This window comes from Spermophilus citellus, assembly GCF_964194105.1.
Source record: "Spermophilus citellus genome assembly, chromosome: 6".
NCBI classification, from domain to species: Eukaryota; Metazoa; Chordata; class Mammalia; order Rodentia; family Sciuridae; genus Spermophilus; species Spermophilus citellus.
In genome coordinates, this window is record NC_138187.1 from 95000589 (window position 1) to 95015513 (window position 14925).

General features: G+C 41.6%; 1 protein-coding gene across 5 annotated transcripts in view; it reads left to right on the top strand.

Moving 5' to 3' along the window:
• DIP2C (disco interacting protein 2 homolog C) overlaps positions 1-14925 on the top strand; it is a 378781-nt gene that overhangs the window by 256852 nt on the left and 107004 nt on the right. For all 5 annotated transcript variants that reach the window (XM_081300463.1, XM_081300460.1, XM_081300461.1 and 2 more), the window contains 2 exons: positions 5636-5727; positions 12648-12758. In XM_081300463.1, the coding sequence (XP_081156589.1) occupies positions 5636-5727; positions 12648-12758 (203 nt within the window). The remainder of the gene's footprint in view (positions 1-5635; positions 5728-12647; positions 12759-14925) is intronic.

Consider the following 14925-nt stretch of genomic DNA (forward strand, 5'->3'; position numbering starts at 1 on the left):
TCCATGTGCATAAAGCAGTGATCATAATGCTAATAAATTGTTAGATTTTACTTCTTGGATATACACATGATTTTCATGAATACTTTTCACAAGGATAGATGGAGAATATGTACCTTCTTTGACATGGGTTTGGGTCATAACTCTAAAAGATACAATCCTGAATGCCATAATCCCACATTAAAAGATCAAAATCTTTGACATCTAAAACGTGAAAAGAGCAAAATCCCAAACACAGGATTCTGGAAAAAAGTTTTAAAGTTGTTTCTAAAAGACATTTGTTTACTTTTTTTTTTAAAAAAAAGAGGAATAATTTGAGAAACATTAAAACACTGATGGAATATTTCATAGGCTACTTTACATAAGAAGATGGACAATATACATCTTTTTGCAAGCAAAAACATCCAGGTTTACTCACAACACAGAAGAAGATGAACCATATTCACAAAGAAATAGGTCACAGAGCACAACACACAAATACATGTCACCATGGTAGGTCATTGTGTGCACCCAGCTTTATAACAGTGATTATCTGAAATACCCGGTTGGGCCACTAAGTCAGAAGAACAGTCAAAAACCTCCATGGGTGGCTACTGCACTAAGAATTACCCAGGGAGCTGAGAGCTGGAGAAATTTAATCTTTCACAGATGGAAACGTACAGAAAGGACGTCTGTCTCTTTGAGAAAACTTCAGCATTTTTATGTACGTGGTGTTTACACAGAAAGCCAGTGCTATGATAATGCACTTTCACTGATAATGTGGTAAACACATAAGTTAGGACTTTCTCCAAGTCTTAATGTAATTTTTACCTCTACTATTGGAAGTGTTGCAGTGCATAGGATAGAAAAATGTAAAAATGCTGACCATTTTAAACAGTGGGAAAGCTGAAAGCTCTTGAGGAGCCTGAGAGGGCTGCTTGTCTTGAGTCCTACAGTCAAAAAGTCCGGCGAGCGTGGGGTTCTGTGTGTTGTCATGATTCATTTGGCAGTCCTGGGAGCAAGTCCGGGGCCTTGCACATGTGGGGCAAGTGCCCTGTGACTGAACTACACCCCCAGGCTGTCCTGCAGTTCTGACCTCCAAGGCAACAGAGGAGAAAAGTATCCCAGCTCTGAGACCAATTCACTTTCCCTCTGTTCCTCTCCACAGAATATGCCTTTTACCAGATTGGCCTCCTCCCCCTGCCACACTGAGAGTAGTGGTTTCCAGATTAAGGCTTTCAGAATTTCATCATTTTCAAATTTTAGTCTTTCAGGATTTTGACTTTTTGGAGATTTCAGACTTTAAGGATTTTTGGACTTTCCAAATTTTTAACATTCAGTATTAATCTGGTGGAATTATGATTGGCACTGCTTTGACATAAATCTCTCTGAAGAAGGAAAGTCTGTTTCCATAGTACTTTCTCAGAATGCCAGAGAAACAAGCTTCCCATAATTCTTCAGTAGGATTCATGCAGTCTATAAACTTCTTGCAAGTTGTTAGCTGTTCCAGAGAGATGTCCTTCTCTTAGTTCCACAGCTAAGGCACCATGGAGAAAGCAGATTGTCAGGCATGTTATACTAGCTGCTTGTTTGCCAAAAAGCAAATTCAATAACTAGTAGACCAGACAGTTCATAGTATGGCTGTGTGTGTGAGATTAGATGACCTGTTTTTAGCTTTTGGTTCTGTTTTTTTAACACAACACTTTTGATTGTTAGAAGAAAAGATTTTTACACCAGTCATCAAGGCCAGATGTTACGGAATCTAAGTAGAGTCCAGCTTTTTGAGAGTGGGGTCCTGGAGGTGTGAGCTGTGGACCTGTGCATTTCATGGACCTAAGTAGATTTTGATTTGGGAGCATGTGCTTCATAGCCTCTTTGTTCTCATGACTTTGTTGGGCAGTTTTAAATGGATAGATATCACCCACGGTTGAGTATAATCTTGACTTATCCTTTTTTAAAAATCATGCTCTTTGAGATAAGTTTATTAGTCAAAAACATAGAATTTTCTGTGAGTCTCTTGTCCAGCCAAATTTGGTCTTGAGCTAGTTGTGTTTGCACTCCCTGCTTCATAACAGCTGAGCACACTGAGGCTTATGGCCTCTGGGAAATCCTGGGGCCGATGTGGTCCTATAAGGATCATGTGTCCTCACTGACCACCAGCACCTACCGTGCATGGCAAGGTCCTCAGGCTTGGGAGGCAAAAGGTGAATACCAGTTCTCCAGAGGCTCAGAATCTAGATTAGGAGTATAAGGTTAAGATGAATTAGAGAGATGAGAGAGATTTAATGTTACATCTGAAATTTGTCCAAGCATCACATAACCAAAACATTTGAACTCTTTTAAATTAGTCTGTTGTGTTTTAACCTGCTGTTGGTCATATACTGTGGGTCAAGTTCAATTCTTTCTTGTTTAATAGAGGAAAGTAAAGAATTTCCAAATGTAAGATTGTAACTTACCAGGCTTGGAAGGGTTGGCTAATGCAGTGAGTATTGAAAAGTGTTATCTGTGTAGAAACTCTGGAACAGACAGATCTTATGATTGCATATTGCTAAAAAGATTCAGAAAAAGTCATGTTTGGTATAAGTGAAGAACTATTTAAAGTCTTGTGGTCCCTTCAGCCCCCCAAATTTAGCTTCTTGCTTATCATAGGAAACCTGGGTTGTTTAATAGAAAATCCAAACAATAAAGTACTCCTCCATACACTTTCTTCACCTGTTGGTCTGACCTGGCAGAGAACATTCTAGTATCCCCTTCCATCCCCATGATGGTTTTAGTTTAATATCTGTAAATTAATTTTGCTTATATACAAAGTAAACGCTCATGTTCGTCTCTTTCTTGTTTTATGAGTTTATTAGGTGTTTCCCGGAATTTAGATGCCTGAGCTAGAAAAGCACAGTGCAGTCTTTCTGCAACCTTGTCCGTGTTTGGAATTGTTAATAGTGCATGTCTCAAGTTCTAGGGCCGCTGTGCTCCGGGTAGCTATGGGGTGTGCTTACTGTGCCGCCTCCCTCCTCAGTAGTCAGTCTCTGGGCAGTTGCCTGTTCCTCTTCCACATGTGAGTGAAGTTAAAATTAATATGTAATAAAGAGCACTTGAGTACTTGTGCAGCTCCTTGCCAAGAGCTGCGGCGTCTCTAGTTTACATCAGCAACTTATTCTCCCTTTTCTGTGAGAAACACAAAGTGTAACTATTGAGGTATATGTTAAGAATTTTGCCAAAAGTTTTGGGTTTTTTTTTTTTTTTGCCCTTTAGTAACTCTTTCCTAAAAACTTGATTTTATATGAATTTATGATATCAACCTTAAGATTTATCAATTGAGAATGAAGCTAAAAAGCGAGTGAACCGTAATGGTGCTACTGATTATAGTGGATTCACAACTCCTTTTTTGTTTATGGCAGATTCTGTTAAACTATAGTGATGTTCACATTGAATTCTGACGGCACGAAGTATTTAGGGGAAAACTGTACTCCGTAAGTTACTTCTGAGGGGCTGAGAGGTATTGATAGGGAGAAGAAAATTTCCCAATAAAACACCAAATGATTTTAAAGCAACCAGTCTCGAACTACAGTGTTGAGATGAGGAGGACCTGAATAAATTTTATATCCATTAATTAAGTGCTCTAAATTTTTACTAAAAATCTCTAGATTTTTACTAAGATAAGTACTCTAACTTTGAGTTTTATTAAAGTGTTCTTATGGCACTAATAAAATCAAGAAACGTTTGTTGAGTACATACCGTGATCCAGGAACTGCCCTATGAATTGAAGAATAGAGGAAACAGTCTTTGCTCTCTAGTTGCTAAGGGGGAGGCAAGTTGGTGAAACCTGTGATCAGAAAATGGTAGGAACATTAATTTGGGTCACTGCAGTTCAACATGAAATATGAAATAAAACAAGTTCAGGATTTTTTAAAATATAAAATGTGTTGTAAACCAAAAAGCTTTTTGATTTAGTTTATACATTGCAGTAGGAGAAGGATTAAAACAGTGACTGCATTGAAACCAAGTAATTTGCTTATTACCATATTGCATGAACGGAACATCTAACACCTTGACTGCTCCTGAAAAGCCTTGAGCAGAAGAATCTATGGGGCCAGATTGTAAAAAGCCTTTAGGTATTCAATTCCTTTTAGATCGTAAGTCATTTTTTTCTCATCTTGGACTATTCACCATCACAGGATAATATCAAGAAGATGTCTCATGGAGAGATGAGGCAGGAATTTGAAATGTCTTGCTGTTTTGGGTTTTTTTTTTCCCTAAAGGATTTAAAGTTTAAATTTAAAAGGATTTAAAGTTTTAATTGTATATATTTAATTCTACTTAGTGATTCTTTTTTTCTTGATTTCAAAAGTTTTAAATAGCCAGATGCAGTGGCACACCCCTGTAAGCTTGGGAGGCTGAGGCAGGAGGATCGCAAGTTCAAAGCCAGCCTCAGCAAAGGCATTAAGCAACTCAGTGAGACCCTGTCTCTAAATAAAATACAAAATAGGGCTAGGGATGTGGCTCAGTGGTTGAGTAGCCCGGAGTTCAATCCCTAGTACTCCCTTCCAAAATATTTTAAATAACTTAAACTATTTAGTGTTACTTTTATCTATACTTGTGGATTCATCTGCCTCAAATCCCCAAACCCTAAAACCCTGAGGTTAAGAAGATTCAAAATTCAGAAATTTAGGACTCTGTAGGAGAAGGGATCATATTTTGACCCACGGGGCCGTTTTTGTGCTCTTTATGTTGATTATGATCACATGACAGAGGCCGTTAATGAGATCCATGTCTGGGGGAGTGTCACCAGTAGCCGAGCGTGTGCTCACGTGCTCAAGGCTTCGAGTCTAACCTCCCGCACCAAGGGAAGAATATGTCCTCAGGCACAACTTTAGACAGTGGCAGTGGTGCCATTGCGGTGGCCCTGCTGCCCTCCACTCCCTGGAACCCTTCTTCACAACTTCTTTGACTGTTTGTCTGTGGTCTTGCTACACGCGTTACAGATGAAGGAATTTGGTCTTGGGACAACATCCCAGTGTTCAGGCTTCAGTGATTGTATGAGTCAGAGATGCTGGGAACTTACTCCTCATTCCTGGAATCAAAATGGAAAATACATTGGAGCCTTAACATGAAAATGGCATTGAGCAGCCTTCATCTAGGCTGCGCCAGCAAGCTGCCCCTTCCCCAGGCGCCTGGTGCTCCTTAGGAAAGCCTGGTGACGGCACACCCAAGCAGCACTTCCCTCTTCAAAAACACGGCAGAGGGCTGGGGATGTGGCTCAAGCGGTAGCGCGCTCGCCTGGCATGCGTGCGGCCCGGGTTCGATCCTCAGCACCACATACCAACAAAGATGTTGTGTCCGCCAAGATCTAAAAAATAAATATTAAAAAAATATATATATTTAAAAAAAAAAAAAAAACACGGCAGAGATGGGCTCAGGTCGAGTTCTTGGATGTTTTTCCCCTTTCCCCTGAACTTTATGTACCAAAGCCTCTGAGATTCTAGCCTTGCCCACCTGTTCTCCCTTGATTGTTGTGTGTGGAGATGAGAAGCCAAAGGGATTCGTGTACCAGACTTTCCTTGGAGGATGCTCCCTGGATCCTCATGCCCATTTGTACATAACTGAAAGTGTGTGTATGTGATAGTACAGTTACTGTGTCTCTCTTGCTTTGTGTTCATAGGCAAACTGTGGACGAGAAGTATGAAGGTCGCTTACAACATTCTGCATAAACTAGGTACAAAGCAAGAGCCCATGTTGCGGCCTGGAGATAGGGTAAGTGCAGCTGCAAAGTGTCCCCTTGGGAAAGACACCTCTGTCTTAGAACCCTGTTGTGCAGCCTCTGCTCCCAGCCCTGTTGTGGGAGGCTTTCTCAGATTCCCTGTGAACTCAGACCAATTATGTTCAGAGTGCCACTAATCTTCACAACTCAGCGAGGTCGTAGATTTTCTCTTATTTTTATGCATCAAGAACATTGGGCTTAGGGTGAATCATGAAGGCATCTAGCTCCTAAGCGGCAGAGCCAGTGCTCTTACCTTAAAAAGATATGTTTTACTGTGAGTGTGACAGGCAGTCTTGGAAGTAAACCAACACTAGGGTTCTTTTCCGAGTTTTAAATTTCTTAAAATAAGCTGTTGCCCTTCCATCAGAGAGCAAATTTTTATTTTATTCTTACATCAGCCAGGTAAATTGATGAGGATGGGTTTTAGTATTTCCATTTTAATGTTGAGCCTGAGCAGTTGATAATCTTACCTAAGCCTTACATCTCAATTTGGATGTAGAAAAACCCAGTTTCCTTGTCCTCAAATATACAGCCTTTTTTCCATATGCTGTCATGTGCCTTCAGTGCCTAGATGCGTACCTTACCCAAAGGTCACCAAAAGAACAATATGTAAATCATCATCTAGAGCACCAAACCCAGTAGGAGATGTAGACCTGGCCCTCATGGGGTTTTTGAACGATGGTTGAAGCAGACTACTGTGGACTGTGGTTCTTCCTAGTGTTTTTATGGAACAAGTTTAGCCCCTAGCTTTTAAAAATAAATGTTAGATGTTAAACTTCTCCATTATAAAATTTACAAGTCTGGAATAATTTCAGCAGTGTTCACTGGCATACTGACAGACATATGCACCGAAGGAATGGAACAGAGAAATTGGAAATCAACCCTCATGTATGTGGTCCAGAAATTTCAACAGCATGCTAGCATACTTGGTGGGAAAGGGACAGTCCTACCAACAAACAGGACTGGGAAAACCAGATATCCACCTTCAAGAGAATGGAATTGGACCCTTACTAACACCATGTCAAAGAGGAAAAAATAATCCTGAAAGTAGACCAAACTCCTAAAATCAGAGCTAAAACTACACAACTCTTGGGGTTGGGGGGAGGTTCATGATGTTGGCAATGATTTCTTGGCTCTGACATCAAAAGCAGGTCAACAAAAGAAAAAAAATTAGTCTTCATCAAAATAAAAACATAGGCACTCGAAGGAATTAAAAGGCAATTTACAAAAGGAAGAAAATGTAAATCATGTGTTTAATAGCAGATTCATATTTGGAATATAAAGAATCCCTATAACTCAATGACAGTAAAAGAAAAAAAACTATCACAATTGAAACATAAATAAAGGACTTGAATGGGCATTTCTCTTAAGACTTTAAAATGGTCTATTTACAAACACATGAAAAGATGCTCAACATCACTAATCATCAGGGAATTGTAAATCAGAACCACAGTGAAACATCACTTTGTATCAAGAAAATGAGTCTTATCAAAATACAGAAGATAAATGTTCACAAGGACATGGAGAAATTAGGACCCTGATGCATTACTTGAAGAAATGTAGGATGGGAAAGCCCCTGTGACAGACGATCCACCTATAGTCTCTCAAAAAGTTAAATCAAATTGCCATTTGACCCAGCAATTTCACCTCTGTGCATATGATGAAAAGTTCAACAGGTATTTGTATACCTATGTTCATAGCATTATCACAAAGCCCAAGAGGCAGGGCAGCACATGTGCTATAGACTGAGGAGTGGCCAAGCACCATGTGGCAGGTGCGTTCCAAGGAATGTCACTTATTAAGTTTTAAAAGAAAGAAAGTTCCTTTCCACGTGCTCTGTGAAAGGACACTAAGTAAAACAAGCTGGACACCAAAGGACAAATACTGGGAATTTCACTGATGTGAGCTTGATATGTGGATAGAGTCAGAATGCACTATGGTGATTGCCCAGGGCCAGAGGAGGATGAAGGAAGTTATTGTTCAACCAGGGGAGAGGTTCAGCTTGGAACACATTGAGGGTCCTTTGATGGTGAGATTGTACTCGGTGCCACTGAACTATGAGTGTGGCTGAAGTGAAATTTTCTATTGTGTATGTTTTTTCACAATGAAGAAAAGTCATTTGTGATGGCTCCTTTATCTCTAATTTGGTTCATGGTCTGAGTCATTTTTTTAAGAAAATTTTTTGAGGGGCTGGGGATGTGGCTCAAGCGGTAGCGCGCTCGCCTCGCATGCGTGCGGCCCGGGTTCGATCCTCAGCACCACATACCAACAAAGATGTTGTGTCTGCCGAGAACTAAAAATAAATATTAAAAATTCTCTCTCTCTCTCTCTCTCTCTCTCTCTCTCTCTCCCTCTCTCTCTCTCCCCCCCCCCTCACTCTCTCTTTGGAAAAAAAAAAATTTTGTAGTCTGGCCTCCAGATTCTTGAAGTTTCTATATGAAAAGTATATATTAATAAGTACCTGTGTTCAGGTGAGATGTTGTGGGTAAAATGGGTGCAGTTTTGATGAAATGTGTAAACAATTTCTTTTTTCAGGGGTAGCCAAGTTGGATTAGCTTGAGGGAGCTACTTAGACTGTCCAGCTGGGCACAGTGGTGCATGTCTTTAATCTCAGTGGCTCAGGAGGCTGAAGCAGGAGGACTGCAAGTTCAAAGTCAATCTCAGCAACTTAAGCACTAAGCAACTCAGTGAGACTCCATCTCTAAAAAATGATTAAAAAGGGCTGGACACGAGGCTCAGTGACTAAGTGCCCCTGAGTTCAACCACTGGTACATGTAACCAGTGTCTGAATATTCATCTGTGTGTAATACTTACTATTAAGTGTATATGTTAGATAATTGATGATAACTTTCTGTTCTAATCAATAGGATAGTTTATGTGCTTCAAAAATCAGTTTTCAATAAAATACTGCAGAGTAAAGAGCATTCAGTCTTTACTATAAAAATTACCCACTTTTCCTGTGGATGACTATTCTAATGCAGTGTGGAGAATACCTTCTTGGACTTCAGTAAAAGGCATTTATAATGTGCAAACTAAATGTTTGAGGATAATGTGAGAAATGCTGAAAATCTAAAGATGCATCACAGGTAAGGTCTGACATCAAGAAGCTTGCACTCTTATGCCATAGATACACATTGATAATTAGCTTTTACGTACATGGGAAAGTAGCCAGGCACTGTGGCTTGCACTTATATTCCTAGCTACTCTGGAGGCTCACATGGGAGGATTATAAGTTCAAGGCCAGCCTGAGCAGCATGGTGAGACCCTGCCTCCCCACCTCCAAAATAAAAAAAAAAAAAAAAAGCAACGAGGGCTCCCCAGAAAGGTAGTAAGAGCCAAATTCTTTGAGGAAGAGAGATTGTTTTTACTTAGGGAAATGAATGGAATCTGAAAATACTTCTCTGGGAGAAAAAGTAAGCCTTTACCTTCGTTGAGGTACTGTAAACAGCATGAGGAGGAGCCAGGAGGGAAGGTCTGGTGTGCAGGTGAAGAACACCTTGCATTCAGACAGTATTGTGGGGGTGCACCATGAAAGGCCTTGGCACAGCCAGTAGTGTGAGCTCTTGGCTCCTGATGGCTTGCTGCCTGTTGTGCCATGGACGATTGCCTATAGACACACATCAGAGGAATGCACTGAGAATTAACAAAGTGAGCTGTTGATAAAATTATGCATCTACTTGTGCAGTCTTACACTGGGATGGCTATGGAGTTACCAGTACAACTTGACTTGTGACTGATTGATGTACTAAAGGAAAACTTAATGGAAACTTTTCAACATACACACATGAGTTTTGCAATATTATTCTGAAAAGTAAAGTCAGCTAGATGAGAAAGTCAGAAAAGGAATGGAAGAATTTATTTGTATGTCCTCGCACATGAAGCTCTACTCCTCAAGACAAATTGCTTTTTTAAAAAAAGAGCCTTTCAGGTATTTGATCTTCCTGTACTCATTTTCTTTGAGACCAGGCAATAATGTACAACTTTATATTTTACTTTTATTTGCTTTACAACCTTTCATCACATTTGAGTACAGTTCTGCAAAATTCTGCAGTGCAGCACTATCAGCATGAACTTCAGCAATGACCCAGTGGCAAGTTGAAATCCTTGATGCAGTGGGTCTTATCTGAGCCCATGCGCTGGTGACTGGGACCAGAGCCAGTCCTGGAGTTCTCCTTGGAAAGGAGTGATCCACACTCTAGCTCTGGGAATGTTGCTTACCTCTGTGGGTTTTTTTCCCCCCCTCATCTGCCCTTGAAGACTTTCACCTTCAGAGGTGATATTCTGGGAAGAATAACCAGCCCGTACTTAACTAGTTCTTTGCAAACGAGCTGTCCTGGGTGGAACTTGCCAGGCCAGGCTATGCCACGGTGTGGCTGGCTTCCTCTAGCCATTAGGTCTGCTTCACAGGAACAAGTTGTGCAGCAGCAGCGACCTGGAAATCCTGCAGACTTCTGATTACATGTTGCATCCTTGTCAGACTATGATCTGGAAAACACGCTGTCAACACTCAGCTCATCAAATGAAGGAGAGCCCTTGTGGCTAATGCAACCTCACACTGGTTATAAAAATTGTTGCTTGTGCTTCATGTGCGAAAACATACAAATTCTAACATTCCTTTTCTGACTTTCTTGTATAGCTGACTTTACTAAACTGTAAGAAGGCCATACAGAATCATCATATAATCCTAAACTTTTGCTTCTACCAACAATTCTGTATTGCCAACTTGCTAGCGTGTCCACCTTGAAGGCTCAGCCTGCTCCCTTCTCGTCTGCCATCAGTCCATTTATGCCATCCTGCTTCCTTAGATATTGAAACAAATTAGCGTGTCATGTCTAACTGTTAATACTAAAATTAATAAGGTGCTTTAAGGAGAACTTTGGAATTTCAGAATGAGAGATTGCAAAACTGATGCGTGTATGTCCAACCACAGGATTCGTGTACTTATGTTAACACATGTGCCCAATTTGACTGTCCATAAAGAAAAGTAATGCTAATGCTACAGCAGCAGGTGGGAAGCACGTTTAAATAGAAGCAGAGTATTTCAGAATCTAGTGGGTTTGGAAATAGGATTGTTCAGAAACCTATCATAGATAGGAAGTTTTCTAAAATCTGAGAATAGGAAGGATTACTTAAAATATATTATTGGGGTAATAAGAGAGCAAGTTGAGGCTTACTTGAATTAGCTGAACTGTAAATAAGGCATGTGCCAGGTAACAGTGTTTGGATCCATGGCAGTCTGCTTATGTAATGGTGGTCCCGTGTTATTGACTAGTGAATTTGCAAGTACATTCTATGCTCTTTCACTATCACAATAATACCTAAGGATGCATCTTTCAGAATGCTGTACTAAAATGAAGTCTAGGTTAACTTAAGAGTTGTCAAATTGGAGGAAATATTTATTGAATAAAAGACGATCATATAAAGGAAAAGTTCGAACAAAGCATTAAGTGTCTGCATCAATAAAAATAAGTCTTTGCATCAAATATAAATGTATTAACTACCCTTTTTCCTCTCTAGCTTCAGTATACCAGAGAATGCATAGGACCCTTAACCTCTGAGGTTGACTTAACTTTGCTTAAGGATGGTCTCTGCTTCCATCCATTTTACTACAAATTCCATATTTCATTTTTCATGGCTGAATAAAACTCCATTGTGTATATATATACCACATTTTCTCTATTCATTCATTCATTGATGATCCCCTACTGATTTCATTGTTTGGTGTGAATTGTGTTACTATAAACAGAGGTATGCATATATCACCGTAGTGAGTTTATTTCTTCAGGGTAAATACCAAGAAGTGGGATACCTGGGTCATGTGGTGGTTCCATACCTGATCTTGAGGAGTCTACACACTGATTTCCATAGTGGTTGTACTAATTTATTAGTCCCACCAACAGTGTAAAAGTGTTCCTTTTTCTCCACATCCTCTGCATTTATTTTTTTCTTCCTTTTTTAGATACACAGGACAGTAGAATGTGTTTTAGCATATTATATATATATATGTGGAGTATAACTTATTGTAATCGGGATCCACCAAAGGGAGATCAGTAGAGGAAAAGGACCGAGGGGTGGGTGGTAGGGAGAGAGTGAAGACATGCTGGGGAGTGATATTGGACACATTCTGCTGTTACATTGTGTGCATGTATGAATATATAACAAGAAATCCCATCAGTATGTACAAGTATAATGCACCAGTAAAAAAAAAAATGGAAGAGAAAAAGTTACTACTGTCTATTCATTCAAATTTTAGGGAACATATTGAAACACTGATAAAAAGATAAGGGACATTAACGTGCACAGGGTATGCCAGGTGTCACAGTAATCGCTCCATGTAGTTTTTGCTCATTTGACTTTTACTATGATGTGAGGACACATTTTTTGTAGTTTTCATTTTTCAGATAAGAACTAAAACCTGGGCCAAAATTATGCATAAGTTTCCTGAGCTAATGCAATATGGGGTCTGAATTGAGTCTTCTCTGGGCTTGGCTCCCAGAGTGTCTGCTCAGCAGCTTACTAAAGAGTAATACAACCATTGAGTTACAATAGGGAGGGTTGCATCAAAATTCAAGGAACTACTTAAAAAGCTCAGTGGAAATAGTAAAATAGTGTGACAGTGTCGTTCCTTCTGTGTGAAGAATTATGTGGATATAGAAAACGAGCAAATTCCTGGTGATTATATTATAGATGACCGTTGCTGATGCTTGTCCTTCACTTAAACAGGTTTTTTTTTAACATGTTACATGGCTTCACTAAGATGCTTCTTTATATACAGCACTTAGTTTTTATTCCAGCAGACAGTCTTATTTAGGATTTAAATCCTGCTGCCTGGGCGGGATAAATCCTGTGGTGGTGTCTTAGAAAGCAAGAGACTCCGCTAATGTTGCAATTCCTTCCTGACCCATCCCCATAGGTGGCACTGGTGTTCCCAAACAATGACCCAGCTGCATTCATGGTGGCCTTCTATGGCTGCCTGTTGGCAGAAGTTGTTCCTGTGCCCATCGAAGTGCCACTCACGAGAAAGGTAAGGAACTCCATGTGCTCAGAATCAACAGTTATCAAAGTTTGGCTAATCTGGTTTCACCAATTATCCCCAGTAAACACACATGTACCCATACACATATGGTTGCACAAATCTCCACACAAGTAGACACATGCAGATGAGTACACTCATCCATTTATATTTGCACTCACATCTGTGCCTACACAAAAGACAAACATGCACACACACATAGGCCAAATATATACTTGCTGGCTCACATGAACATCCATCCACACACCCCCAGGAGTATGTGAACATAAACCCCACATGCCAGCAGTCCTGCTCACCACACTTAGCTGGGGAGGGGGTGTCTCCCTGGAGCGCTCTCCCCACCCAGAGGAGGCCTTTACCCCATTCCCACAGCTTTTCAGCCCCAGTCCCTTGTCCCCAACATCCTAGAGCTCTCTACCCATTTCCTCTATCAAAACACCATCTTGACCGCTCACAGAAAATTGTCAACACACACAAGATGTGGCCTCCTGTCAGTGGATCCACTTTGACATGACATTTAGAAACTTTAACCACCGCAAGTGATGAGCAATGTGCAGGAGCACAGGGAGCAACACCTGCAGGTGCCGGACAGGGACAGACACCCTCTGCAGACAGAATAGCTCAGTAGGAGTGACCGATTCCCTGTGCTAGTCAGACCCTGGCGATCCCTACCACTCTGGCCCAGAAGACCTTTCCTGTCCTGTTGTCCTTAGTATGTGCACAGTTCAATCCCTCCATCTATGTTAGTCTGGTCCTAAGATCAAGGCCACGAAGTGGGGCCTGTCACTCTGCATCCCAGGAAATGAGTGAGCTACAGGGCAGGTGGCACTTCCCTGGCTTCCCATCCAGTGAGAGATCCCAGCACCTGCTGTACCCCTACCCCCACTGCCCTCTGACCACAGAGTGCCTTCTCAGATGTCCCACGGCCCCAGGCCAATCCCACCCCATGCACAGTAAGACCAATGACCTCTCCTTCGGTGCACAGGGCTGTCCCAGTTAAGTGGACTGGCAGGTCTCCCTGTGACAGAAGAAAGCTAGGGGGATTCGTTTCATTCACATTATTCCTAGGATGTCTTGCTGTTTCCCTGGGTAGCCTTGGATCTGTCAGGAGGGCAGGTAGCACCCTTCCAGAGACAGCATGGGGACCTGATGCATTGTGGGAATCTGTGGCTGCTGGCTGGAGGCAGCTGGGTGGCTTGTCCTCAGGGTCTGTGCTGAGATAGCCAGGCCCTTTTTCTGATGCCAGTGTGCTCAGGGTCCCCTGGCCCATACTGTGGTGTGTGTAGAGGGGCTGGCTCCAGGTGTATGTCTGGGGTGGGGACAGGCCTGGTAAGTGCTACCTGAGAGGAGTGCTGGTAGCTGGGTGCAGAGGTCTTCTGAAGGCCTGTCTGACGGGCCCGGAGAGGGCTTTCTGGAAGGAGTTTGAAGAGGAGCAGGCGTGAGGTTTGTACTCCACACTGACTGCAGCAGCCTCCTCCCATCCCACCTGGGCTCCCTCACTTAGTCTTAGGTTCCTTTTTGTACATGGCTTTATCACTTATGGGATTAAATCGTGTGGATATTAGGAGGAGAGAGTGCCAGGGAGGCAGGACTCTTGGCCAGGAGGCCTGAGTGTTACAGCCGCCTGCCAGTGTCTAATTGGTCACTGCATGCCACTGTGGATGACTGACCCAGCCACTCCCCTTCACATTGCCATGCCCGATTATGGGTCCCCTTGAAAAAGCATTGCCAAAGGGAAGAGTGCCCTGGGAATGTCCCCAAGATGGGGACTGTTCCCCTCTACTAAGGCCAAGAACTCCCTTCCCTTCCAGGGTTGAGAGTGCACACATTGTGTTTGTTGGTCTTTGCTCCTTGAAGATACCCTAAAGAGACGTGTGCTCGCTGCAGATTTAAATCGACAATAAGAATAGTATTGATCAGGGCTGGGGTTGCGGCTCAGTGGTAGAGCACTTGCCTCGCATGCATGAGGCACTGGGTTCAATTCTCAGCACCATATAAAAATAAAGATATTATGTCCATCTATAATTAAAGAAAAAAAATAAAAATATATAGTATTGATTAAACTTCTGACAAACTACAGCTTTGAAATTGTAATGCTGCTTTATTTACCCAGGTGAAAACACTGCACTTTTTCCCCGGGTTTCTTGTTGGGGGGGGT